Consider the following 26914-nt stretch of genomic DNA (forward strand, 5'->3'; position numbering starts at 1 on the left):
TTACTAATAGGTGAGTACAAACCAGCCAGTTTGGGAATCCCTGATCTAGAAGGTGAGATGCAGACCCCGAGCCTGGCATTTCCCTGTGGTGGCCCCAGCCTGCAGTTCTGACCCGCTTTCCAGTCCCTCTTCCTCGTGACCCTCACTCTCTCTCTACCTGACCCACCCACCTTGTGCCTTTTGGTTTCTATCATCACTTGTCCCCTCTCCCTACTCCTAGAATATTCTTCCTCATTCTCCCATTTTCTTTTCCTATCTAGAAGTTCACCTTGAATGTTGCTTCTTCCATCAAGCCTGCCAGGAGAATTCCAGCTTGAAATGGTTTCTCCAAGTTCCTTAGGCATACTTTGTCAATGCTACTTACTTGGGCCCTGTTGTTTTCTGTGTTGTGTTGGGATCTTTTGCCACCTTTAGTTAATGTCTTGGCTCCATAGTGATTTTATGTCAATTTGTACATGGGCAGGCATACCTTGAAATTATATTTTACTTGCTAACTTTATTTTGTACTGTTGGTCATTTTTCTCATTTATCTGAAGATACACACTTATACTTTCTGGATGCCATTAATGTATCTTTTATCACAGTAATACATAATTCTTTACTATTAGTAAAAAATTCATTTGTTACATTTGTGCTCTGAATCTCCTTGGATTTGATAGTATACTTCTGCTTGAGACATATTTTTGTCTACAGTGCATTAGTGAACATTTTTTTGTATGTGGATTCATTGTTTTCTTTTACTCTGGGTGACCTAACATCATTTTCCTGTGTTAGATGCCTTTATTTCAACACTTACAGTCCTGAGTTCTGCGAGGTGTCCTGGGAAGTGAGCTGGTATGCAGAACATACCCATGTGACCTGGGCTTTCCCCCTCCTCAAATACTGTAAGAATTGACAGCAGCTGGGCAATCACTGGAGCTACCAATGGTGTTGGAGTCAGAATACACAGATTTTAATCTTGATTCCACCACCTGCTGGTTGTTTGGTCTTGACCAAATCATTTACCCTCATCTGTGAAATAAACTTAGTAATCTGTACCCCCTAGAATTATTTTGGGGATTAATTGAGATAGTGGCCCTGAATGTGCTGGGCACCTAAGAAGTGGTCAGTATGTGTCTGTTTAAAAGAAAAGGAAAAATAAGAATCTTTTTTTTTTTTTTTTTTTTCTGCGAACCTTCTGATGCAGAGTGTATTTTGGGGAGAAATAGACAGATAGCGTCAGAGAGTGCACCTACCTGACTGAGCAAACCTAGGCTGGAGAGTGAAGGCTGGACATCCAGTCAGCCTGGTTTTGGGGCTTGTCTCTAATAGAATGTCTGTGGCCTCCCCAGGGAACACGAGAATTAATTAGTTAATCTTTGTAAAGTGCCTTGAAGTTGAAAAGTGCTATGTAAGTAGAATGGTTGAATTGCTATTGGAGATGGAGTAATGGCGGCAGTCTTGCCTGTCTTCACATCAATAATCAATAGGAGAGAAGATGCTAAGATGTTTTACTTGATAAGAAAGGATTCATTGTGGGACTTGTGATAACATAATTCTTCGATAGTCTTGCAGATAGCAACGTGCTGGTTCTTTCCAGTAGAACAATGCTAGGGTGAGTTCAGAAGTAACAGTCTCCTCTTTTAGCTTCTTGGGACTCTCCCTGCTAAGGCAGTCTGGTTGTAAATCCTGCCCAGCTCATGTAGAGGGACCGTTTGTCATTTTTGGATGCTTTGTGGGTCCTGGGAACATGGGCTTTTTTGTGGGTCCTATAGAAGTGAGGGAAGGATATTGAGTGTTGAGTGTTGGTTATCCAGTGATGCAGACCCATGTGAAAAGCCAATACAGAATAGTACCATGGGCTAGTAGAAGGAGATGTGGCTTAGCTGTGTGACCCTGGGCTAGTCACTTCTCTGAACCTTAGTTTCTCACCTGTTAAATGGGAACATAGTTGTTGATGAGGACAGTAATAAAGGTGGCTCACAGGAGGGCGGGTTTCACCCTTTCTGTGGAGGATTGAGGGGTCAAAAAAGGCTTCACAGAACTGGTGGTACATGAGCTGGACTGTACAGGTGGAGCCATAGCTTATCAGATGAATAATGTAAGGAAAGGGCTTCCATGGCAAAAGGAACAACACATGTGAGGCCATGAAATAGCATATCCGAGGGAACCCACTCCTAGTTCCTGTCATATACCTGGTACCCCATGGGCTGCACAGACTTTTTTCCCTCTTTGAGGAAGCTCAGAACTTCTTGTGCACTTCTTGGTATCTCCATTGGTGTCCATGAGCAGATTGATTCTGAGGACTTTATCCCTTCAATATTCCGACATTTCCCCTATGAGTCTGTAGTTGTATTCTAGCTGACACTATAAACCATATGTTGAATGTGGGGCCAGATGAAGCCTTGATACCAAACACAGTAGTATCATAGTAGTAGGTTTGTCTAGAATTTAATATGCATTGCTTGGTGTTTTGTCTCTTAAGCAAAGTTTTTCTTTGTTAAAATAAACATGTATAAAGAATTTATACAGCGCACATGGTTATGCATATTTATTGCGGAGAATCTGTTAATAATCTATGCCTCATCGGATTTTGCATTTCTGTTGAAATAACAAATGTGGCACTTGGTACAACTGAACGAGTTCGGTGAATTTTTTCTTATCTGGGAGAAGAAAGGCGTTTCTCTTTTTTCCAAATTCCATTTTCTTCAATCATCTTTTGCACTGGCCAGCTTCCCAGGTGGTGCATCTGGGGAACTGAGGCTTTCCTGGCTGTAAATGATTTTGTCTTTTTTCCCTTCTCTCACTCCCTTCCTTCTTGCACACGTAGACACTTGCCTTGGGACTATGAGAATTGCTTTTTTGGGTAAGAGCTTAGACTCTGAAGATTCTTTTATGTTATATGGAAAGAAAACACATGAAATTGGCTTTAATGGTGCTAAGAGATTATGGCATGGGGCAGGTCAGGAGCCTGGGGGACTTCTGGGTAGCTGATGGGCCCCATATTGGGTGAGAGGGAGGAGAACCTGAGAATAGAGATCTGGGCAAAGTGCAAGGAGAGATAGAGAGGCCATAAAGTGTGGTTGAAGAATTCCCTGTAGCCTGGTCCCTGTCTTTTAAAATGCAGGTGCACGGCTTTAGAATCTGCCCTCTGCTGGAATCCAGCTCTGGTGCTCACTGCACCACAGCTTGATCTTGGTCATGTCGTTTTACCGAACATCAGTCCCCACATCTGTGAAAGTGTGAATAGTTGTGCTTTCCCTGTAGAAGATAGGATGGTTCCTGGTACATGGTAGTTGGTCCTAAAATAAATGTTCACAGTTTCTCTTGTAATTCTTTGCCTACCCATGAGAGTATAGCTGTGGAATATAGCCTTAATTCAACTAATGTTTGTTTTTAGAAACTGGCAGAGTGTTTACCTGGGGCCGAGCAGACTATGGTCAACTAGGGAGGAAGTTGGAGTCTCGTGAAGGCTGGAAACTACAGAGTCATGATTCATCCCTCCCCTGCTCAGGACCACAGAAGAGCATGCCTTCCTGTCTGCACTGCTTAACAGGAGCAGCTGAGGTAGGAATGACTTTCCATAGATGTGATACATCTCTTTTCCTTGTCTTTCATCGAAACAGTTACTGAGGTCCTACGGTGTGCTTATAGTGAAGGCATTATGGTATGGGTTCCATGCAGGACTCTGAGGGGGTCCTTGCCTCAAGTTGCTTGTGGTTTAACATGGTAGAAGAGGGAGTTACCCAGACAACTATACCTCAAGGCAGACTGTGTGTAACTCCTTTAGAGAGATTCCAGATACTCTGTGTCCACTTCAAAGAATGAGAAATGAATCCAGGCTACTGTGATCGGGTTAGGCTAGTGTCATAGAGGCCACAGCTTTGAGCGGTGCCTTGGAGGATGGATCATATTCGAGTAAGTGTCTGTAAGAGAGACGAGGACTTTCAGGTAGGCACAAAGGCCAGAACAGAGTCACAGGGTAGGAAAGTAAAGAAACTATTTGGGGAACCACTGGTGGGTCAGTTTGGCTAGAGCGTGGGGTGTCTGTAGTATCCAAAAGATGGGTTGCAGCCTGATCAAGGGGGCTTTTATACTGAGCTAAGTGTTTTGCACTTCAGTTTATATTTCCCAGTGCAGAAAATACTGTAGTTCAGTTGCTTATCAAGCCCCTTTAATTCCCTGAAATGTCTTGAATTTCTACATTTAAGGCAGGAGTCTTAATTTCTCCAGGGTGTGTGTTTCTGTTACTAAATTTTACTTTACTGTTGTCCGTAAAAAAAGAAAAGGCTAGGTTTTTGAGAAGAATGAGGATGGCCACGGAGGAAATGTGCCTCTGAACCCAAGTTGGCTTAATGAAGGAGTTCAGTCTTCATTCAGAGTCTGTGAAAAAAATTAATAAGCCAGCGAGACTTCTGTAATTAGCATCAGACTAATTACAACCCTCTTCATACCTAGAGGGCTTCCCTTCCCCCGGGGCCTGCCTGGCCTCCTCCTTCCGGGTATGTAGGACGGTTCTCAATTTCTGCTTCACATCCCAGACCGCTCCTCCTGGGCCTTTCCTTAGTGCTGGGTTAAGTCTGTCTGTCTTTCTTGCTCTCTCTTTTTCTTTAATTGACAAGGCACTCATTAAACAAAACCAAAAAGGCAATTTAGACATGGTGGTAATAATAATAATAATAATAATAATAATAATAATAATAATAAAACCATCCTTAATCTTAACCACCTTAACAACATTCCCTTTTGCATGTACACATGTACATACTTTCCAAAGTTTCAGTGATAGTACTTATGATATTTGGTATTCAGTCTTCATTTATTTTATCACAGATGCTTTGCTTTGTTTTTCTGATCTCTGAGGCCATTTAAAATGGCTGTGTAACATTATATGATTCGAAGGCTCTGGGATTTTCCAAACCATTCTTGGAATGTTAGACATTTATATAATTTCTTCTCTTTTGTCACTGTGGTGGATTCTGCAGTGAATACCCTTTTGAAGTGTTTTTTAAGATACAGTCTTAAGGATGAAATTGCAGGGGCAAAGGCCATGAGCATCTTTATGACCTTTGCTATATTTCTCTAGATTCTGTTTGAGAGAAGTTGACCTCCCCAGCTGCGAATGAGGGAATGCAGCATTGTAGCTAGTACTGTCTGCTTAGCCAGTGAAGGTGCTGAGAGCTTGGTACCAAGTGCATTAAACCCTTTATCCTTCTTTGTCTTTTCCAGAACATTTAAGACTCCATGGTCAGGTAGCACAGCAGAGGCACAGAGGCTTCACGGATTTTTCTGAGTCTCTGGTTTTATTGGCAAGATCAGGATAATAATACTTACCACAAAAGGTCATTGATGAGGATTATACCCAAGGTTCTTGGCATGTCGCAGGCACTCAGTAACTGTTGGGTCCTTTCTCTTCTTTGCCTTTTAACACCCTGTGGTGGCCATCGTGTGTGGCAGCACTGTGACAGATATGGCCAGTGGAAACATACAGCCCAAGAGCCTGACATTGATGTGACTTTTGTTTAGCTTCTTAGTAGAGCAATCTGAGGAGGTGGCTTGAGCCTGGAGTGCCAAGGCCACTCCATTTTAGTGCTCCCTCCATCTCTGCTCCAGTCTCTGGAGTACTGGCACGTCTACTTGCTGGTCCCACTGCAGGTTCAGACGCCAGGCTATCTCCTTTTGGTAAATTGGGTCTGGGGATTATCCCCCCTGTTGATGTCCAGGTCTGACCCGTCAGACATCTATTTGCCTGAGGCCCAGAGCCAGGCCAGTGGGCAGCTATAAGCCACTAGGAGTGGATTCACCTTGGAAAAGATAAAAGCCATCCTTGAGTAGGTATTGCCCTGGGAGGGACTTGGCCAGGGAGGTGCAGAGACACCTGGGGAGACAGGAACAGCCTTGAACTAAGCTGATGATTCCTGACCTTCAAGGAATTAAGAGTGGCCCCGTAGCTGACCAGTTGCCTTCTTCTGTGTCCAAGGGATAAGCAGAGTGAGGAGTGAGGTGTCTGGGCTGGGATCCAGAGTGACAGCCCACAAGAGGAGAAAGCACAGGTGGTTTAACCATCCCGTCTTGTGAACGAAAGAAAGCAAACAAACACAATGTTACTTGGTGGTGATTATGGTCCAGGCAGCATGCTAAAAACTTTACGTGTATTATTTCATCTTCTCAATAAAACTGGGTGCCGGTGTTATAATCACTGCTTTATGAATAAGGATACTCAGGCTCACAATGGGGAAGTCACTGGCCCCAGATCACACAGTAGGTCAACAAACAGTGGGGTTGGGACTTGAACTTGAAGTACTTGAAGCTTACATACTTTCTGTAGAGATGAAATAAAGTTGCATCTGTCCTTTTGCATATATACCCTCACCTGGATGAAAGTTCTGGGAGTCTGGAAGGCAGAGTCTCTGATTCCCTGAGAGTCTCAATTCTTTCTTCTGAGCCATGCCTCATCTCCAGCCTGAGAAGGACTTTGAGATTATAGACCTGGCAGGCTTCCCTTTAATGTTCTCACAGTGGTGAAGACTATGTGTTTCATGCTCTATCAGCTTGGCCTTAGATACTCGGCTGTTTTGGCCACTCTTAGAAAATTCCAGGGATAGCAGAATAATCGGGATTAATCCCCGCCATGTACACATCAGGGCAGAGTGTGTGTGAACCACAGCAGCTTCCCAGACCCCAGGCAAGGCTGCCATGTTTCCCAGGGAACCTTGGCTCTAAACTCTGCCCAAAGATGGAGGCAGAAGTACTTGTGCTCACTTAGTGGGTCCATAGGGGCTCCCTAGGATTCTGAAGCAGCTAGAGCTGGGCACCTGGTGTGTTAGTGGAACCATCAGAAGACCTGCTTGACTGAAGGTAAACAGCCTCTGAGGGGACAAGGTCTGGATTAGGAGTCGGAAGACCTGGGTTCTAGCTCTGGTTCCGCCCTGATTGAGTGAATCTGGGAAAGCCCCTTTTCCTCCTGTACCCTTAGTTCCCCCATACGTAGGTGGGGCATGTTAGACCAGGTGATTCCTGATGTTTCTTACAGATCTAAGAGTACCTTCCATTTCTGATTCTTATTTTATGGAAATGATCACTACTTAAATTTATAATGACTCTTGCCCCTGGAGTCCCTCAGGGTCATAGCCAAGATCACTTGACCCCTAGCTGCTGGCTCAATTTTGGCAGACCTGAGCATGTTAACTGATCCAGAAGTTCTAGGCTTTAGTACCACCTGAGCCTTGCTCTGCCTTGTTGCCTTTGCTCTGTTCTCTGCCCTTGTTCCTTGTCCCCAGGGGCTCCTGTTCCAGTTTAGGTCATTGGGATTTTAGTATGATGCTGCTGCCTAGTCCTCCCAGGACTTGTCGTTCAGCTTTGATTCCTGTCCCCGTGGCTGTGACCTTATTGCCAGGGGCAGGCAGACGTTGGTGACACTACTTCCTACCACCTGCCGCCCTTCCCACTGGCTCTGTGTGTGCTGTCCCACATTTCCTGCTGTCCTGAGTTTACGTTCTTCTTGGCTTTGGGATCTTGCCTATTCCATAGTCAGCCTAGTAAATGTTGGTTGATGTCTGCCACGTGCCTATGTTGACCACACGGTGGTGGGGAGGGAGGTAGATACAAAGATAAAAAAATACATGTCTGTGCCCTCAAACAACTTCCAGGTTTGTAAATCCTTACTGTATAGAGTGGATGTGCTATTAGAGTTGCATATGAAAGGCCAAGGGAGCAGGGAAGATGGAATGATTTATGCTGAAGACAGCAATCGAACAGAAATGTTGTTTGAACTGGGTTCTTAAAAACAAGGAGTTTAGCAAAAGGAGGATATTCCAGGCAGAGGGGATAACATGAACTGAAGCTGTGAATCTAGATCTGTTCTAACTCCTGGAATGGTCAGGATGCCTGCCCATCCCAGTGGGCCAGCCTCGGTTTGTGGTCTAGCTGCCTGTCTAGCCTGTCCCGTCCCCACCACCCATCTTTCTGATAGGATTACTGTCTGAAGGAAAATAACTTCCACAAACGTTATCTCATTTGATCCCAGCATGATGCCGTGAAATAGGCCAGACTTGGAATGATTATCCTCCTTTTACAATCGAGGAAACTGAGGCCCAGAGAGGCTAGCTAGGAATTAGCAGACCGCCAAGACAAACACCGATTCCCAGTGTTTCTGAGGGCCTTGTTCTGGGCTTATTCTGCAGCCATGGTCCTGAGTCATGTTCCTGGTTTAAATTCTGCCCACGTTTGGTTGAGGAGCACCAAATCCCAGTCAGGGAGCTCAGTGTACATGTGCATGTGCGTGCACACACACAGCTATTGGAGCAGGAGCGGGAAACGTGGAGATAAACAAGAGTGGAACCAGGGATTGGGTAATTGTCAAGCCCGGATGCCATCAACCCTCACTTTGCTGCAGGACTAAAGCTGTTTGTTGGAGGATCTACCTGTGCACTGGGTCTGGGTGAAATCTGTCAGAATGAGTGGGAAAGAAGCTATTTTTAGTTTGCAGAGTCACTCACTCGGTTGTGCTAGCTGAGGTTTGAGCCAGTCCCCTACGCTTTCCACAGTGTTATTTCAGAAGGAGAAATACCACTCGGATGCTGTGTAAAACCCATTAACGAACCTGGAAGTTTCCAGGGCGTCTTTGTCCTGCAGCTCCCTCGGAAGGCTGCCCTTCCTGAATGACCTTCCTCCTTTCCTATACTTAATGCACTTCTAATTTTAAGTTTGTGTCAAGACCGTGGGACTTCGGTGCCCTAAATAACACAGAGATCTACCACCAACAATCAGCTGAGTCCGGAGGGCTCTGACAGAATTCAATACAACCTGAAAAAGCATTCCCAAGTAGCTCTCTGGTAAGTAACCTCTAGCATCATTGCCGTTCTTGGAGGAGCATGAGGTCTCTGAGACGAGGCAGCCCCGGCAGCCCAGACCTTCCAGGTGTGGCAGGTTTTAGAGGCCACCCCAAATGGGGTAGCCGTGTTCACCCAAAGACTGTTTTTGTTGGGAGGTTAGCACAGCTAGCATATCTGTGCTGCAGCTGCTGACCTGGCAGGAGGAGTAATCACACGAAACGAACGTCGAAGCAGTGGACTGGATTTGTCCGTGTGAACACTCGGAAGAGACCGGGCTGTTTTGTTTGAGAGGGATGCTGAAGGACACGACAACAGCAAGCACTTCTTTACCACCTGCCATTCTCTTATTTACTCACATTTATCATCTCTTCCCACTAAAATATTGGACCTGGGAGTGCAAGGGCCTTGTCTGTCTCGTTCAAGCTGTGTTCCCGGTGTCTAGAATAGCTCCTGCACTGTGTTGGTCCTCAGTGGATGTTTACTGACTGAATAAATAAAAACAGAATGAAAGAAATGGTTTCAGTGGTACGTGACCCTCGTCAGCTCCTCTGCACTCTCTCCCTACAGTCTGTGCTGCTCAGTCCCAGGCCAGCTCGGGAATAGGCATTTCCATGTGTTCAGACATTTGGGCATCACATGTCCTGCAGAGCCAGAGAACAGGTAGGCTCTGACCCCGTCGTATGTTTGAACAACCCAGAAGTTTCTTATGGAATCTGTTGATAATGAGGCTTGTAGTCCTTTAGTGCTTCACAATTTACCAAGTGCTGTCACACATGTTCATCTTCGGTTTTTTTCTTTTATCCAGCAGATGCTTATGTATGCCTGTCTGTCCAAGCACTACGTTAGGCAAACGGGGGAAGCAGAGAAGGTGGAACAGTTCCTGTGTCAGATGCTCGTGAGCTACTGGCGGGGCTCAGATCAGTTCATTACGGGACAAGCTGAATGTGACAAAGGCTGGAAAAGAGTCTGATAATGATCCCATCCTTTCCCGTGTCCTTGGGGACCTTTTCTTTCTTGCATTTGCAGCCCCTCTGGTTCTGTTGGATCCTGTAGGGTTGGGGTGTGGGGTGGTTGGGGTGGGAGGTGGTGACTGGAAAGGCTTCCTAAATTGGAAGCTTTGACATTAAATTATTTCTCAAGGGAGCTAATGCAAAATAACAGGGGAATCTTGGCAAGAGCTTGCATTAGGAGGAAAGCAGAGGAAGAGCAGCCAGATAGAGACTGTGTATTGACAAGAGAGGGAGAAAGCAAGCCAGGAACTGCAGTGTTCTCAGAAGCTAAGGAAATTTCAACAGGGAGGTCAGGGAGGTCGGGGGCTGAGAAAAGATGGCTGGGTTTGGCAATGAGAGGTTTGTGGTGTCACCTCTGAGGGACTGAAGCTGGGACATAGGGAGTGAAGAGATGGCGAGAAATGCAGGCTGCGGGTGCATTTCCAGAGATTCTGTGGCCAGAGGAGGATGAGAACAAGGTCGGGAACTGGGAGGAGAGGAGAGCTTGGCTCGAGTTAGTTTCGTGAGCTTGGGGAAACTGGAGTGTGTCAGAAGGCTGAAGCAGAGGATTAGAGAGAGGGAGAGCGCACTGTGGGTAGAGATGCAGGAGGCAGGGGGTTAGCGGAGCAGCACGCCCAGGGAGATGAGAGAGGCTCGAAATCTCTGTGAAGGGGTTAGTGATAAGATGGAAGGACGCTTTCTTGCAGGACAGGAGTAAAGAAAAAAGGGGACATGCGAAGATGGAGGTTTGGAGGTGGAGAAGAGAAGTACTTTCATTAAAGTGTGTCCATCTTTTGTTGTCATGTTGCATCTTCCTTTTATTTATTCAATAAATGTTTACTGCATCCCAGCATGACCCACACACAGTGCAGGTGCCAAGAATTCACAGAGCAGTGACAAAGTTGGTGCCCAGTGCTGTCACACGGTACTTATTAGTTGCTACGGTAATTATTAATATGTCTGTCTCTAAACCAAACATTGAGTTCTTGGAGCACAGACACTGTCTTATTTATCTATGCGCATTGAGGGCCCAGCTTGATCCACAGTGAGGCATTGGTGCAACTGTGCTGAGAAAAGGATGAGAAGCCCTGTTGGGTGGCTTAAGTCTTCCTGGTTAGGTTGAAAGTCAGCTTGTCTGCTGGAGTGATGACGTTAATGTGGGCAGGCCTCCGGGCAGGGATGAGTTGGCTTTACCCTGTAGTGAGTCCATCCGGCAACTACTGGGAAATGGCAAAAAAAAAAAAAAAAGACACTTTTATTGGCTCTGACCCCCAGGTGGTGGGCAGGACAGTTGTTGCTGCCCTCATTCTGGGGGCGAGGGAGCAGAAGTTGAGAGAGAAAGCTGGCACGAGCTCCAGGTTACGCAGCACATGGTTACCCGGTTCAGGGCCTGGAACCCGGCTCACAGAGCCCTCACTCTTCTCATGGCCAGCTCTGCACAGCAACAGCTTCCCCGGGACAGTTCTGACCAGAATGTGGCCCTGTGCTCTGGCTTTGGCTCTCACTAGGTGGTAGTTCTGTCTGACGGACACCTAGCAGCTCTCTCCAGACTTGCAGTCTAGGTCACTGTCTAGTGAGGAACAGCAGGAGGACAAGGGTAGCCCCAGCAAGGACAGGGGCAATGAGGTTCACTCACGACTGTGGTCAGCCATAGTCCTGGCTGGGGTGGCGGGGCTGACAAGCCAGTCTTGAATGTAGAGTGAGACCTAGGTGGGAGTTTCTGCTCTGTCACCCACAATCCGTGTGACTTCGGGTCAGTCAGACCTCTCCAAATTCTGCTTTAATCTTGCCCACAGGGCTATAAAAATATGCAAATAAGATCTATAAGGGTTTCTGTAAACTCTAAAGTGACGGACAAGTGTTCTATTGGGTTCATTGGATATGAGCCACTCTGTGCTTCAGACGTGGGTTTTGTTGTAAGTACGGGTCAGAGCTGCTCGTCTGTCTTAATCACTTGGGATCTTAGGAGCTACATAGAACTGTCCTGGATCTTGTGATAAACACTTCCTAGAATCAGAACCAGTGAATGTAGTGGAGGCCAGATGCTTGGTAATCCATGACCAGTCTCCACGCAGTGCCACAGAGTGTGGATTCCTGTCGAGGTTAGCCATCAGTGTCGACAGCAAAGATGTTTCTGGCTGGCTTTCTCCCAGCTGCAGAGCAAATTCATCAGCCCTGATTTAAAGTCCCAGTGACCTCATGTGTCACCACCATGCTCTGCAGCATTACGACAGGCCCAGGCCGCACTCAGGGTCACCCTAGAGCTGACCAGCTGTCTTTTGTTGCATTTGACCTTGAAAACTGGGCTGTCCCAGGGTGAAAGTAAGTCATGCAGAGGTTTAGAGGGAAAGCAGAAGCCAATGAGAGTTTAAAGGAGGCTGCGGTGGTTTGATGAGAGAAATGTGAGCTCTGTGAAGGCCGGTTGGCCAAGGGACTAAAACTGTCTCCATCTCTGCCACTGGCCCTCTAGCTTGGACCCCCATTATCTACCACCTGATTTCAGTGGCATTGTCTCAAGGGAGAACCTGTTGTTTCCAGTTGGGCCTCATTCCAGCTGCCCCCACCCAGCTGCCAAAATGATGTACTAAAATATAAATCTGATTTTGTTATGCCCTTAAACCTTTTTTTTTAAAGATTCTTAATAATACAGAAAAAAATTCATTCCCACAATAAACATTTATTGGAAACCTACTATATGGAAGAAACTTAGCCAAGTCTTTATGATATAGAGGAGGATAAGACCCAGCCTCTTCCCTCAAGGGGAAGGAGAAACACAGTCTGTAATCCCCACAGCCAGTGTGCAAAGAATGGGGTTACTAGAGCTTAAGTTTTGGGGTTGCTGTTGGCCTTGTTCACCACTATATCCCCATCACCTTGATTAATGACTGGCACATAGTAGGTGCTCAGCAAATAATTGTTATAGGGATGAATGTGTGCCCTTACTTTTCAATGGCTTCCCACCCAGGATGAAGTCCAACATCTCTGGCTTGATATAAGAAGCTCTTCTTGGGGCGCCTGGGTGGCTCCATCGGTTAAGTGTCCAACTTTGAACATGATCTCACAGTTCAGGGGTTCAAGCCCCGCGTGGGGCTCTGTGCTGACAACGTGGAGCCTGGAACCTGCTTCATATTCCCTGTCTCCCTTTCTCTCTCTCTCTGCCCCTCCACTGCTTGTGCACACGTGTGGGTGCTCTCTCTCTCTAAAATAAATAAATAAACCTTAAAAAAAAAATAGTTCTTCTTGATCCTGTCCCTGTGTGAATATCCAGCCTCACCTCCTACCAGTCTTTCCCTTGCATTCTGCATTTCATCTGTACTGAACCAACAACATTATCATATTGTTTGATACTTCTGAGTCTTTGCACATGCTGGTTCTTCTGCTTCCCTTTGCCCTTGGCTGCTGGGACAATTGCTACCCGTCCCCCAGTGGGTAACAAGGATGATGTCTTACATTCATCTCAGTATTCCTGCCATCCGGCCTGACAAACCTGCTTCTTTTTTCTTTCTTGATTGAATTTTTCTTTGCTTGGTGTCATTACCCACTTTTCCTTGACTGTTGAGCTGCTCTCTCTGAAGCTCTTTTCCACCCTCCCTCTACTTTCCTTGTCCCTCATCCTTCTTGAGATTCCAGATCTGGAGTTTGCTGTGTGCTGGCTAATGGAACCTGGCCTTCCTTTTGTCTTTCTGAAACACCTTCTCCCTTCCACGTGGGCCCTGTCCAGACAGCTGGACCTCTCTGCCAGTTCCATTGCACACGAGCTATACCCTGAATAGGGCATGGATTTTGCCAGTCTCATTACCCAGGGACTGGACTCTGTGTCCTGGATCCTGATCACTGTCTGGGACCTTGTTCTGAATAGCTGATTCCTCAGTAAGATGCCATCTGCTTTATTTTGAGGGTTGAGGCTGCTTGCAGCTTCCTGCTTGGAGGCCCTTTTTGGTATTGGCACTGGCCCAAATCAGCCCTCTCACTGCCAGGCCCCTCACTTTATATTGGATGGCTGTTTGAGGAGCCTGCCCTGTAGTCACCCCTCTTTCCCAAAGGTTATTTCCATCTAGTTCCAGCCTCTTCTTGGCCTGAAGTATCCTGAGATGCTGAGGCCTTGCCTGGTAGGCACCTCTTGCAGTAGATAAAGAGAAACGCTCTGGTTACTTCCCACGAAGCAAAACCAGGCCATTCTTTTGGGATGTGGCTCTCAGAACCCCAAGACCCCCATTGGTGGAGGGACCACTGAATTATGACTAGAAGGGAGAAGTTAGTCTTTGTGTGATTACGTAACTCCCTTTTGTGATGCAGTGGCTCTCTCTGTGGGAGCACTGTCAGTGGTGGTAGGGACCTCCCACACCTGCAGATTGCTGTTTGGAAGGGAGCTCTTTTCCCTGAACGCCTGGTATCATCCAACATTGGGGGAGACTGGCTGTGGGTAGCAGAAATGGAAGAAATCAGAGATGTCTTTGCAAAAAGACAGTTTCTACGACAATCAATTGTGAGGCTTTTGGCTTTTCAAAGAGGTCAGAAGTATGAGAGGAAAGGGAAGCAGGAGGCAGAGTGGAAGCCTGCTTGTAGGCGCTGGGAGGCTGCCTATAGCTCCCATGAGGACCTTGCCATATGCCACTTCAGGAGACCTAGCTGGCTGGGGACGGTTGCTCATGGCTGCTGAACAAAATGTAGGTCGTTGTAGCCAGTGCTCCCCAGGATTGTGTGAGGAAAGTTCCTCACTCCAGAAAGGTAACTTAGTCATTCTTGAGGATCTTCTTTGTGGTTTTATTTCCACGTGATTCCTTTTGAGTGAGATTTTTTTATTAATAGTCTGGAGCATGCATATCATTTGAAGATAGAATATGTATGAAGGAACAATAAACAGAAGAAGGACTTGGAAGAATCAAGAAAGTTAACGTTGTGGTTTCATTCTTGGACAAACTGCTTTACTTCTCTGAGCCTCAGATTTTATGTCTGTATAATAATGATTATTTGGCCTACGTCTTCAAGTTGTTGTCAAAATGAGGTTGTGAATATGAAAACATTTTGTAAACTATGAAGCAAGAAACGTAAGTTATGTTAGTCAATTTCTTTGTCATATCCAACTTTCTCTGGGTTTTCAGGAAACCTCAATTTCCTATAGTTCTTTGGAAATTGTTATCTGTTATCATAGAGCTGGAATTGATGTGAATCGTTTCCATGATTCTTCTGTTCCTCTTAATCCATCAGTACTTGTTGAGTACCCAGGTTGCATTTGAGCTGTGGACTTAGAATATGACAACAGGGAGGACACAGTCCTAAAGCTCTGTAAAATGGGATGTGATTGATAGTATAAGTCTCCTACAGGTAAGAGCTGAGAACTTGCGAACAGTAAAATCTAGAGGTGGTGTCAGGGAAGAGTAGTTGTTTAGGTCTCTTGAGTCTTTGGGAAAGCCTCTTCAAGCAGATGACATTTGAAGGCTGGGCCAGACTGAATTTGAAGGGGAGAAGATCAAGTCTCTTTAGGCTCCTGAAGGATCTATGGGAGCTGGTTCCTTAGAGGTGATAAATGTGGGGATGTTGTTGGCAGGTTTGAGTACTCAGTTAAGAAAGACTTAATTAGGAACAATAGGAATTTTTAGAAATGATAATGTTAGCTCCTATATATTGATCATTGTGTACCATGTATTGTGTTAAGCACTGTATAAATATCACTTTCTTTGTTTTCTCAATGTTTATTTTCTATTTTTGGTAGAGAGTGTGAGTGGGGGAGTGGCAGGGAGAGAGGGGGAGACAGAGAATCTGAAGCAGGCTCTGTGCTGACAATAGCAGGTTTGCACTCAAGGACTGCAAGAGCATGACCTGAGCTGAAGTCAGATGCTCGACTGACTGAGCCACCCGGGAGCCCCTAAATATCACTTTCACTTCTTACCACATGCTGGTGAAGCATATACTATTTTATCCCTATTTTGCAGATGAAGAAACTGAAACTTGATGAAGTAACTTGTCTAAGGACACAGGAAATAGAGCTAACGTGGTGGCATGTGATGGACTAGAGGACATGCAGGTGCCTAGATAGTGGTTTTCCAGGTTGGAGGACAAAAAGGTAACTGTGAATGGTGCTCACCTCACCACCACCCCTAGAAGTCCAGGTGGTTCCAGAAGAGGTAGAGCCTGTGACAGTTCATTATCTGCTTCAGGGCCTGGGCGCAGGCTAGGGGAGGTGAGCAGAGCCAGAGTGGCTTTCCTTCCTCAGAAACTGCCACTTTAAAGCTGGGACAATGAAGTGTGCCTTTGAAGAGCTGAGAAAAGATATTTTATTTCCTTATGATCCCTTCTTGGGCTTCTGTTCTCATTCAGCGTGGCAGCAAGGATGAGTTTCAGAGTATCACAAGCCCAGCTCCCTTGCTTGCAAACCCAAATTGTACCACTTCACAAGGTTCAGGTTACAGTTTACCCAGTTGAAATTCTTTTTGGACAAGGCCAGTTGCCATTTCAAATACAAGCTACTTGAGGACAGGTAAGGTACCATGTCTCGGTTGCAGCTGTATCTTTAGGGCATGGCACAGTGTCTGTCAGAGAGCACGTGGCTAGGATTTGTTATGGAACTGAATGGAAACTTTTTCTCACTTAGAGTCTGAGTCACGTGTGGCTGCTTTGATTTTACTCTAATATCTGATCACCTCATCTGTGGTCATCTTCCAGAGGAGAGCATATGGTGCTACAGAGTGGGCACTGTATTTTAGGGTTGTTTTGGATCCCATGCCTGTCCTGTTGGGCAGGGGGTAAGGGGCTATTCACACAGGAGGCACCTGGAGAAGCCTTGGGAGAGCTCCACCCACTCTGAAGCCAGCTTGGAGAGACCTGCTGTGGGATAGCTGTGTTGGTAGCTAACAGAGTTGTGATACATTACTTCTGGAAGGAGAACAACAAAAACAGAGTGCTGACTCCTCTCGTTGTCTCAGCACGAGGGTCGTAGAAATATAAACATCTTCCTTCATCTACAGTGCTCCATCCCTCAGATGCCTTTTTAAAGGTGAGGACACAGAGGCATGTAAATGGTACATTTCCCTTTGCACTCCTCAAGGTGAAATTTCTGCTACTGCACAGGGACTTGCAGGAGCAGTTCTGTAGTTGCTGCTTTACAATGCATTTATCATTCTGCTCCTCTGGCACATTTTGCCAAGCTGCATAATTCCCCCGTTCCTTCCTACACTCACCAGCTCTGCGATGATGATGCATCTGGTGGCCAAAGCCTCCCCGATCAGCCTGTGTTATAGTGTAAAGAGCAATGTATTAGCTAATGATGACAGCAGGTGGCATTCACCAAGTCCCAGTGGGGTGCCAGGTTTTCTGCCAAGCGCTTTCTAGACATCATCTCTTTAATCTTCATGACAATCCAGCAGAGTTGAAATTATTCTTCTTCAGTTTGCAGATGATGAGAGTGAGGCTTGGCGGTGGCTACTTGTCCAAGGCCACATGACTAATAAGTGACATAGCAAAGCCTATGCTATAAGATACCAGTTTCCATTTTGAACTCTAATGTGAGTTCACTGTGGGATCTGGGACCAGAGACTCTGCTTCCCTGGGCTTCAGTTTCCTAATCTAATGAGAAGCATTCCAAGGGTCTTCCAGAGCCCTAAACCCAGTGCCATTCTGATTTGGTTAGATCTCTTTACCTATCTGGATTTCCTTAAGCTTTGAGAATTTTTATTTTGTTTTATAGTGGCAGGCTAGCTGCTATGTATTCATTCTTCACTAAAAACATTAATATCAGGCAATTAAGAGTATACATGACGTAAAATAGCATGGGTCAGTACTCTCCAGTAAAAATGGTCTGTATCGGTCCAGTCCAGTAGCTGATAACCACGTGTGGCTACTGAGCACTTGGAATGTGACTAGTGTGACAGAGGAACTGAATTTTATTTATTTATTTAAAAAAATTTTTTTAAACGTTTATTTATTATTGAAAGACAGAGACAGAACATGAGCATGGGAGGGGCAGAGAGAGGGAGACACAGAATCCAAAGCAGGCTCCAGGCTCTGAGCTGTTAGCACAGAGCTTGGCATGGGGCTCGAACCCACAAACCGTGAGATCGTGACCTGAACTGAAGTCAAACACTTAACCGACTGAGCCACCCAGGTGCCCCGTGAATTTTAAATTTTATTTTAATTTAAATTTAAATGGCCACATGTACAGTAGCTACTATATTGGACAGTGCAGGTATACATAGTATAATAATATAAAACCAAATAGAGTATATAGATTCTTCCATTCTCATCTCATTTGTAACCTGTCTCCTGTATTGCAACTAAGGCTTCTGATTACCATGGTTAATTTTTCTGGAGGTTTAATACTTGATATATTGTTCCACTTGTATTCTGCTTTCAAATTTTAGCATACTCAAATATGCAATATTGCATCATTTTTCTCCTGCTTATGAGGAAAATAGAAAAGATGGATAGTGCTATGTCATTTTTCAGATAGGGAAACTGAGGCATAGAGAGGTTAAATACGCTACCAGGAAATGAATAAATACTTTTTGCGTGGATAAGTGATTTACCTAAAACCATTTTTGGAGTTTTAGACCCAGGACTAGAAACTTAGGTCTTTTGATTCCTGGCCAGAGTTTCCTTTATATTTCCTAACACTGGTCTGCCAAGCATAGAGTAGAGAGACTCTGCTCATTGAAATTCTTTCAATGTTAGTGGGGGAACTTTTTCTTTTTATTTGATTCCTTTGTGTACTATTTGATTTTTTAATTCTATGTAGGCATCACTTAATTATAATAATAATATAGATATTTGAAAAAAATATATGAAATGCTGAGTCTGCATAATGGAACTGTCCCTGTTTTGTAGTTGTTGAGAGCTGTCATGCTAGTCAAACAGACAAGCATGTTTTTCATGTGGAATCTGTGGTCAGAAGAGGATTGAATCCTATCCTGATTCCATTTCTGGTAATGGTGAAATAGTTCTTTTGGACCAGCCCTCTCACAGAAAACAAGTATAAATTCAGACAAAATGTAAAAAAGAACTACCTGATCGAACTGGAGAGTGACCAAAATCAGGCCCATTCTTCACAAAGATATCAAGGTCCTGAAGGTCAGGGAAAGACTGAGGAACAGTTCCAGATTGAAAGGATTCTAAAGAGACAGGGCAACTAAATGAAATGTACTATCGGGAACTAGATTCTTTTGTTGTAAGGGACATTACAGGAACTAAATAGAGTCTCAAGTTTTGTTGGTAGTTACATACCAATGTTAATTATTTAATTTTTTAAATTTAAATGTTTATGTATTTTTATTTATTTTTTAGAGAGAGAAGGCATGCGTGGGGGAGAGAGGCGGAGGGAAAGAGAGAGACAATCTCAAGCAGGCTCCATGCTCAGTACAGAGCCTGATGCGGGGCTTTATGCCATTACTCTGGGATCATGACCTGAGCCGAAATCAAGAGTTGGATGCTCAACTGACTGAGCCACCCAGGTGCCCAGCTTTTTAGTTTTGATGGTTGAATTGTTGCAATGTAGAGTGTTGACAGTTTGGTTGACAAATACTCTAACATATTTCTGAGTGGTAGGGCATCGCTTTGCCTAATTCTCTCAGAGATCATTCAGAAAAAAATAGAGAAAGAGGGAAGGTAATATAGAGCAAAGATGGCAAAGTGTCAATATTTAGGGAATATGGACGAAGGGTAAACAGGAGTTCTTTGTATAGTTCTTGTAACTTTTCTCTGAATTTATTTCAAAATGAAAAGATTTTTTAAAACTTAATATTGAATGGTAATGAAAATAGAACACATAAACATTTGTAGGATGTAGCTAAAGCATGTTTTGAGGGAAATTTATGTCTTTAAATGAATATATTAGGAAGAAAGGACAAGATTCAGTGACTTAAGGTTCCATCCTTAGAAGCTGAAAAAAGAAAAATTAATCCAAAATAAGTAGAAAAAGGGAAATATTAAAGATAGGAGCAGAAATTAGTGAAATAGAAAAAAGACAGAAATAGGGAAAAATAATAAAGCCCAAACCAATTCTTTGAAAATATCAATAAAATTGATGAAGCCCTAGCTGGACTGATAAGAAAAAGGAGAAAAAGATTGTAAAGTACCAGCGTCAGTAATGAAAGTATGTAGGTCACTACAGAGTCTACAGACATTAAAGGATACTAAAGGAATATTCTGAACAACTTTGTGCCAATAAATTTGGCAAATTAGATAAAATGGATGACTTAAAAAAATACAATTTACCAAAACTGACACAAGATGAAATAGAAAATCTGAACCGTTATACATCTGTTAATTCATTATCAAAAATTTTCCCACAAAGAACCTTCTAGGCCTAGATGGTTTAACTGGTAAATTTTATCAGATATTTAAGAGAAAAACACAAGTTTTACACAAACTCTTTCAGAAAATAGAGGAAGAGGAGTGAATGCTTCTCAAATCATTTTGTGAAGTCAGCATGGTTCTGATACCAAAACTTGACAAAAACCTTACACAAAAAAGAGAAAATTATAGACTAGAATCTCTCATTAACAAAGATGCATATATATCTTTAACAGAATATTAGCATATCAAATCTGGCAATATATAAAAAGGGAAGTTCATCATGACCAAGCTGTGTTATCCCAGGAATAAAAATTTGCTTTAACATTTGGAAAAAAAAATGTAATTTTCCATACTAACAAAATAAAGGAGGAAAGCCTTATGATCATTTCAACAGATGTAGAGAAAACATTGAGAAAATCACAATGTGCTATCACTGTATACTTCTTAGGTATAAGTAAGACAAGACAATAAGATGAGAGATAACAAATGTTGACAAGAGTATGGAGAAAAAGGAACCCTTGTAAACAGTTTAGTGCTAATATAAATTGGTATATACATTATGGAAAACAGTAGGAAGTTTCCTCAAAAAAATTAAAACTAGAAATATCATATGATTCAGCAATTCTACTTCTGGTTATATATCCATAGGAAATGGAATCAATATCTTGAAGAGATCTCTGCACCTCCATGTTTATTGCAGCATTATGCGCAGTAGATATGGAAACAACATGAGATATGGAAACAACATAAATGTCCATTGATGGATGAATGGATAAAGAAAATGTCACACACACACACGCACGCACACACACACACACACACACACAGAAGAATATTATCCATCCCTAAAAAAAAAAAAAAAGAGGAAGTCCTACCATTTGTAACAATATGCATGAACCTGGAGGACATTATGCTAAATGAAATAAGCTAAACACAAAAAGTCAAATGCTGCTTGATCCCACTAAAATGTGGAATCTAGGAAAGTTGAACTTATAAAAGAGTAGAATGGTGGTTGCTGTGTGGGGAATCAGGGAGTTGTTGGTTAAAGGGTAAAAATGGTTTAGTTATGTGAGATGAATAAGTTCTGGAGATTAATGTATAGTATGGTGACTATAGTTAATAATACCGTATCATACACTTGAAATTTGCTAAGTGTGATCTTAAGCATTTTTACCACACACATGCACGCAAAAATAGTAACTGTGTGAAGTGATGGATGTGCTAATTAGCTTATTGTGGTAATCATTTCACAATGTATGTCAATATCAAATCACTTTGTACATCTTCAATATATACAATTTTTATTTGTCAATGATACCTCAATAAAGCTGGAAAAATTTGACATCCATTTGTGATAAAAACACTTGGGAAATTAGAAATAGAAGGGAACTTCTGCAATCTAATAAAGGGCATTTTTAAAATGCAAATGTCATAATTAGTGGTGAAAAATTGAAAGTGTTTCTTCTAAGATCATAGTAATGCCAGTGTGTTTTCTCTCATCATTTTTGTTCAACATTATACTGAATGGTTCTAGTGAGTGCCTTCAAGTGAGAAAAAGCAATAAAAGGCTTAATAATCAGAAAATAAGCAAATCTATTTTCATCCACAGATGGTATGACTGTTGACATAGAAAATCTTAAGGAATCTATAAATAACTATTAGAACCAAGAAGTGAATTTAACAGAGTTCAAAGTCAACATCAGAAATTGATTATATTTTTTATATAGCAGCAGCAAGTAATTTGAAGATATTTAAAAAGCAATTTCTTTTATAGTTACATTACAAACCATAAAATATTTAGATAATAACTTTGACAAAAAAGTGTAAAAGACCTGTACATAAAAACTACAAAACTGTGCTGTGAGAAGTTAAAGACCTAAATAAGTGGAGAGATATATCATGTTCATGGATCAAAAGACTCAATGTTGTTTTCTGTTCTCCCTAAATAGATTTGTAGATTTAAAGCAATCCCATGCACAATCCCAGGTGGCTTTTTTAGGGGTAGAGATCGACAACCTGACTCTAACATATATGGAAATGTAATGGACCTTGAATAGCCAAAGAAATCTTGATAAAGTCGAAGGATTCACATTACCTGACTTGAAGATTTGCTATAAAACTACAGTATGTCAACAACAAAAATACAAATAACTTGATTAAAAAATGGGCAAAGGACTCGAGTAGATATTTCTTTAAAGAGGATATACAAATGGCCAGTAGCATGTGAATAGATACTCCGCATCACTAATCAGTAGGGAAATGCAAATCAAAACCACAATTACCTATGACAATTACCTACGTTTATTGTAGTGAGCATTGCATAATGATTAGAATTGTCTAATCACTATGTTGTACATCTAAAACTAATATAACCTTGTATGTCAACAATACTTCAAAAAAAAAAAACCTACAACGAGATAACACCTCACATTCATTAGGATGGCTGCTATAACAAAAACAAAACAAAACAAAACAAAAAAGTAACAAGCATTGGCCAGGATGTAGAGAATTTGGAACCCTCATGCACTGTTAGTGGACATGTAAAATGGCGCAGCTGCTGTGGAAAACAGTCTGGTGGCTCCTCAAAATATTAAATATAGAACTACCATATGATCCAGCAATTCTTCTTCTGGGTATGTGTTCCAAGGAATTGAAAGCAGGATCTTGAAGAGTGTTCATAAGAGCATTTCACAAGAGCTGAAAGATGGAAGCAACCCAAGTGTCCATTGACAGATGAATGGATAAGCATTATGTGGTATATACAGTCAATGGAATATCATTAAGCCTTAAGAAGGAAGGAAATTCTGACACATGTTACAACACTGATGAACCTTGAGGAAATTGTGCTAAGTGATATAAGACAATCATAAAAGGCAAATACTGGATGATATCACATGAGATGCCTCGAGTAGTCAAAAATAATAACCACAGATAGTAAAATGTTTATTCATAGTGGTCCCAAATTGAGAACAGTTCAAGCATCCATCAATAGGAGAATGGATAAAGAAATGTAGTATAATCATACAGTTCAAAAGGAGTGAAATGATTCATCCAACAACATGGATGACATCTCAAAAACATTATTCTGAGTGAAAGAAGCCTTACACAAAAGAGTACACACCGCATGATTCCATATATGTGAAATTCTAACAGGCAAAACTAAAAGCAATAATATTAGGTACACATCATCTCTGTTTCATAGATGGGGACACTGGCACTCAGAGAAGCTAAACCCTGGTCCAAGGCTGCACAACAAGTCAGTGGCAGAGCTGGGCCTGCCACACAGATGTCCTGACTCCCAGTGCACCATGTTTTTCACCACCCTGGGTGGCCTTGTTAGCATTCTGGGATGTTAGTACATCAGTACCTTGAGAGGAATGCTGAGGGTGCAAGATGGCTTAGATTTCCTCTGACTCCTCTTTTCGGCCTGAAAGTGCTCTTCCAGCTTTCCTGTTGACCCTACTAGATTGGACTCCATTGATCTCATAGACCCCTTCAGCTCTCCTCTTCTTTGCTAGACTGGAATAGGGAAGGAGCAGTCAGGCTGGAGAGTGCACTGACTGGGTTATTAGAAAGGACTTTTTTAATTTTTTTTTTTTATGTTCATTCATTTTTCAGGGAGAGAGAGAGACAGACAGACAGACAGACAGACCAATTGTGAGCTGGGGAGGGCCAGAGAGAGAGGGAGACACAGAATCTGAAGCAGGCTTCAGACTCTGAGCTGTCAGCACAGAGCCCAATGCAGGGCTCGAACTCATGGACTCTGAGATCATGACCTGAGCTGAAGTCGGATGCTTAACTGACTGAGCCACCCAGGCGCCCCTAGAAAGGATTTTGAGGACAGTGCACCGACTGGGTTATTAGAAAGGATTTTTCTGGGACTCTTTCCTCTGCACCTCTAATTAAAAATAAGACAGGCAAATAACTATGCTCCTCCTCCTTTCCAAATATTGCTGAGAATCTCTGTGATGTTGTTCTTGGTTGCATGTCCTGGTGATATCTGAGCATTATGTGCAAATTGAGAAAGGGACTGACAACACCACTACCAAAGGGGTTTTCTCAAGGGAAATGACCACGTCTAGAACAGAACAGCTATCTGCTGCCAGACAGACAGGGTTCCGCTGACTGTGAATTTGACCTGGAGGCTGGCCTTTTCTGTGTGTTTTGCACTCTGGGGATACCCTTTGGGTCTTTGTTTCCCCCTGGCTCATCCACCCTCCCACTCTCGCCTCAGGCTAACTGGTCTCCCAGGAGTCCTTCAGGAGTCACACAGCCTGTGATGCCTGGGCACCCCTGATGATCCAGAGGAAGCCAGCAGCACACTGTATTCATGCAGTGAGGTGGCACCTCAGCTTCTATGCAGTTAAGTGGCCAAATTAATTCACTGTTGTTAGCAGTCCTCCCAGCTGAGAAGACTCATGGCAGTTCAGAATGTTCTGGTGCAAGAGGAGGTGCTGAAGAGAGGTGGATTTTTCTGTCTACACAAATGCTCTTGCCTGATGAACCTCGATACATCATTACCTTGGAAGCCAAAGGTCTGGGGAGGTAGATGGAGACAGGTTGGTGGGTAGATAGAAATCAGACTAATAAAGTCCATCTTCTTTTTTAAGTTAGAAAGAAAAAACTCTTGTTTCTACCTTGTTGTCTAGCTTGTTTATATGTTTTTCTACTCTTCCTTCTTTACACTAATCTTCCTTTCTCTTTCTCCTTGCCTCACTCCTCTGTTCTTCCCACCCTTGTCCCATTCTCCACTCTTTTATCTTATGTTTTCTGACAATATGAAAACAAGGAATGGTAGGGAAAATACAACACATCACCAAACTCTTGCCCACTCCCCAGGTAACAGAGTCACTATCTTGGAGAAGGAGTCCAGAATGTAATGTTCGCTGATTCAGAGCTTATCACATTATTATGCATTGTCCCACACAGTTTATGTTGATGAAAGCAAGGCTGTAGCCAAGTCAGGGAGAACCAAGAAACCAAGGCAGAAATGGATTACCTTTCCCTAAACTCCTTCATTTCATCAGTTTAGTTTCCCTTGATACCCCCATGTACTCCTTCCTGTCTTCTCTGGTGGGCAGTATAGATGATTGCAGCTTTGTTTAAGCATCTACTTACCATTGAGGTGCTGTGTGTTCACTTTCTTTAACATGGTTCTGTGTCATCTGTCCTAAAGAAGCAGGGGCTTTTCTGTCTCCTCAACCTATTACTAGCATGTCCTGTCATTTCCTGCTCGCTCACTGTCCATTATTTCCAAGTCCCAATGTTTTAGTCACTGACAACCTAAAATAACTAAAGTCTCCTGTGATCTTCAGCAAAAAGACCCACAGGAGGTGGAAGAGTCTGGGGCGCCTCATAATATCAGGGGTCTAGAGTCCCTGGAGAGCCAGGGTTTCTCTAATTTAACATGTTGAACTGGAAGTCAGGACACCCATGTTCTACATCTGGCTTGCCAATAACTTGCTGCATAGCTTTGAATAAATCACTGTCCTTTGAGTCCTGGTTTCCCCATCTGTCATAAGCTTTGGTGCCTGTAGGGGTGTAGATAGAAGTTAAGCTTCTTATACTGCATTGTGACCAATCTACACCCCTACTCAGGTATATTGTCTTTTAAAATGCTTGGTGGGCCAAACAAAAAAACATCTGGGGGTTGTATTTGATACTCTCACTTGTTCTTTCCTCTCCCATGGCATACCTGGGACCACAACTGCAGAGTAAAGCCTTGGGACCAGTTTAAGCCCCCAGGGATGTTACCATGAGCACTGTATCCCAGAGCCAGTAGCAGAGGCCCTAGCAACATGTTTGCTGGCCAGAAGGGCCTTTACCACTTAGAGAGTTAGTAGCTGGTAAGGGCACAGTGGCCATTAGCTTCTAGGGTTGGTCCCCTTTAGGGTCTCTCTTTCTTGGCCACTGACTGCCTGCTTTATCCTTGAGTGTTAGGGCACTGGTCAGGAAGGGTACGACCAACCCAATCAAGCTCTACCCTGCTAACAATGCAGGACACATCTTGTGGATGGAGGGATTTCACAAAGGGCTCTAGAATCCCAAGTTACTAATGTCTTACCCAATCAGGGGCCTTGTGGTCATACAATGCTGCTTGGGTCCTCTCCCCACGGATTCCAATTTAAGGTCATCCTTACTGTTAGAAAGCTCATCCTTCCTATTTGTTTTTATTACTACTCTGGGAGGTAGTAGGACAAGGACTTTTTAAGTATAATTTTAAATTTCTGGTTATAAAAATAGTGCATGCTCATTGTAGGATTATAGAACATCAAAACCATCCATAATTTCACAGCCTAGAGAAAACCACTTATAACATTCTAATGCATTTCCCATCTTTTATATTTATTTTTTATAAAATAAGATACTGTGTGTATTGTGTGTTTGCTTTATATCTAGATTTTCTACCTGCAATTATATTGGGAACATATTCTCCATATTATTAAATATTCTGTAAAATAATCACTAACATTAAGAAATAATATTCCATTATTTGAATATTCCACAATTCATGTGATTATTTATGGAAATTTAGATCCAAATTTTTCCTACTAAAAATTGTGTCATGATCAACATAACTACTTCAGAGATATTGAAGATTTGGCTCTGGACCAATAAAGCAAATATCACAATAAAGTGAGTCAAACAAATTTTTTGGTTTCCCACTGTAAAGGTTATGTTTACACTATATTGTAGTCTGTTAAGTGTGCAATAGCATTATGTCTAAAAAAACAATGTATGTACCTTAATTAAAAAACATTTTTTTGCTAAAAAGCGCTAACCATCATCTGAGCTTTCAGTGACTTATAATCTTTTTGCTAAAGG

At 43.0% G+C, this 26914-nt stretch overlaps 1 protein-coding gene across 1 annotated transcript in view; it reads left to right on the plus strand.

Annotated features, from left to right (window-relative positions):
- SERGEF (secretion regulating guanine nucleotide exchange factor) overlaps nt 1-26914 on the plus strand; it is a 234196-nt gene that overhangs the window by 46591 nt on the left and 160691 nt on the right. Inside the window, 1 exon segment of the mRNA XM_027073027.2 lies at nt 3380-3546. Coding sequence (XP_026928828.2) covers nt 3380-3546 — 167 coding nt within the window.

This window comes from Acinonyx jubatus, chromosome D1, assembly GCF_027475565.1.
Source record: "Acinonyx jubatus isolate Ajub_Pintada_27869175 chromosome D1, VMU_Ajub_asm_v1.0, whole genome shotgun sequence".
NCBI classification, from domain to species: domain Eukaryota; kingdom Metazoa; phylum Chordata; class Mammalia; order Carnivora; family Felidae; genus Acinonyx; species Acinonyx jubatus.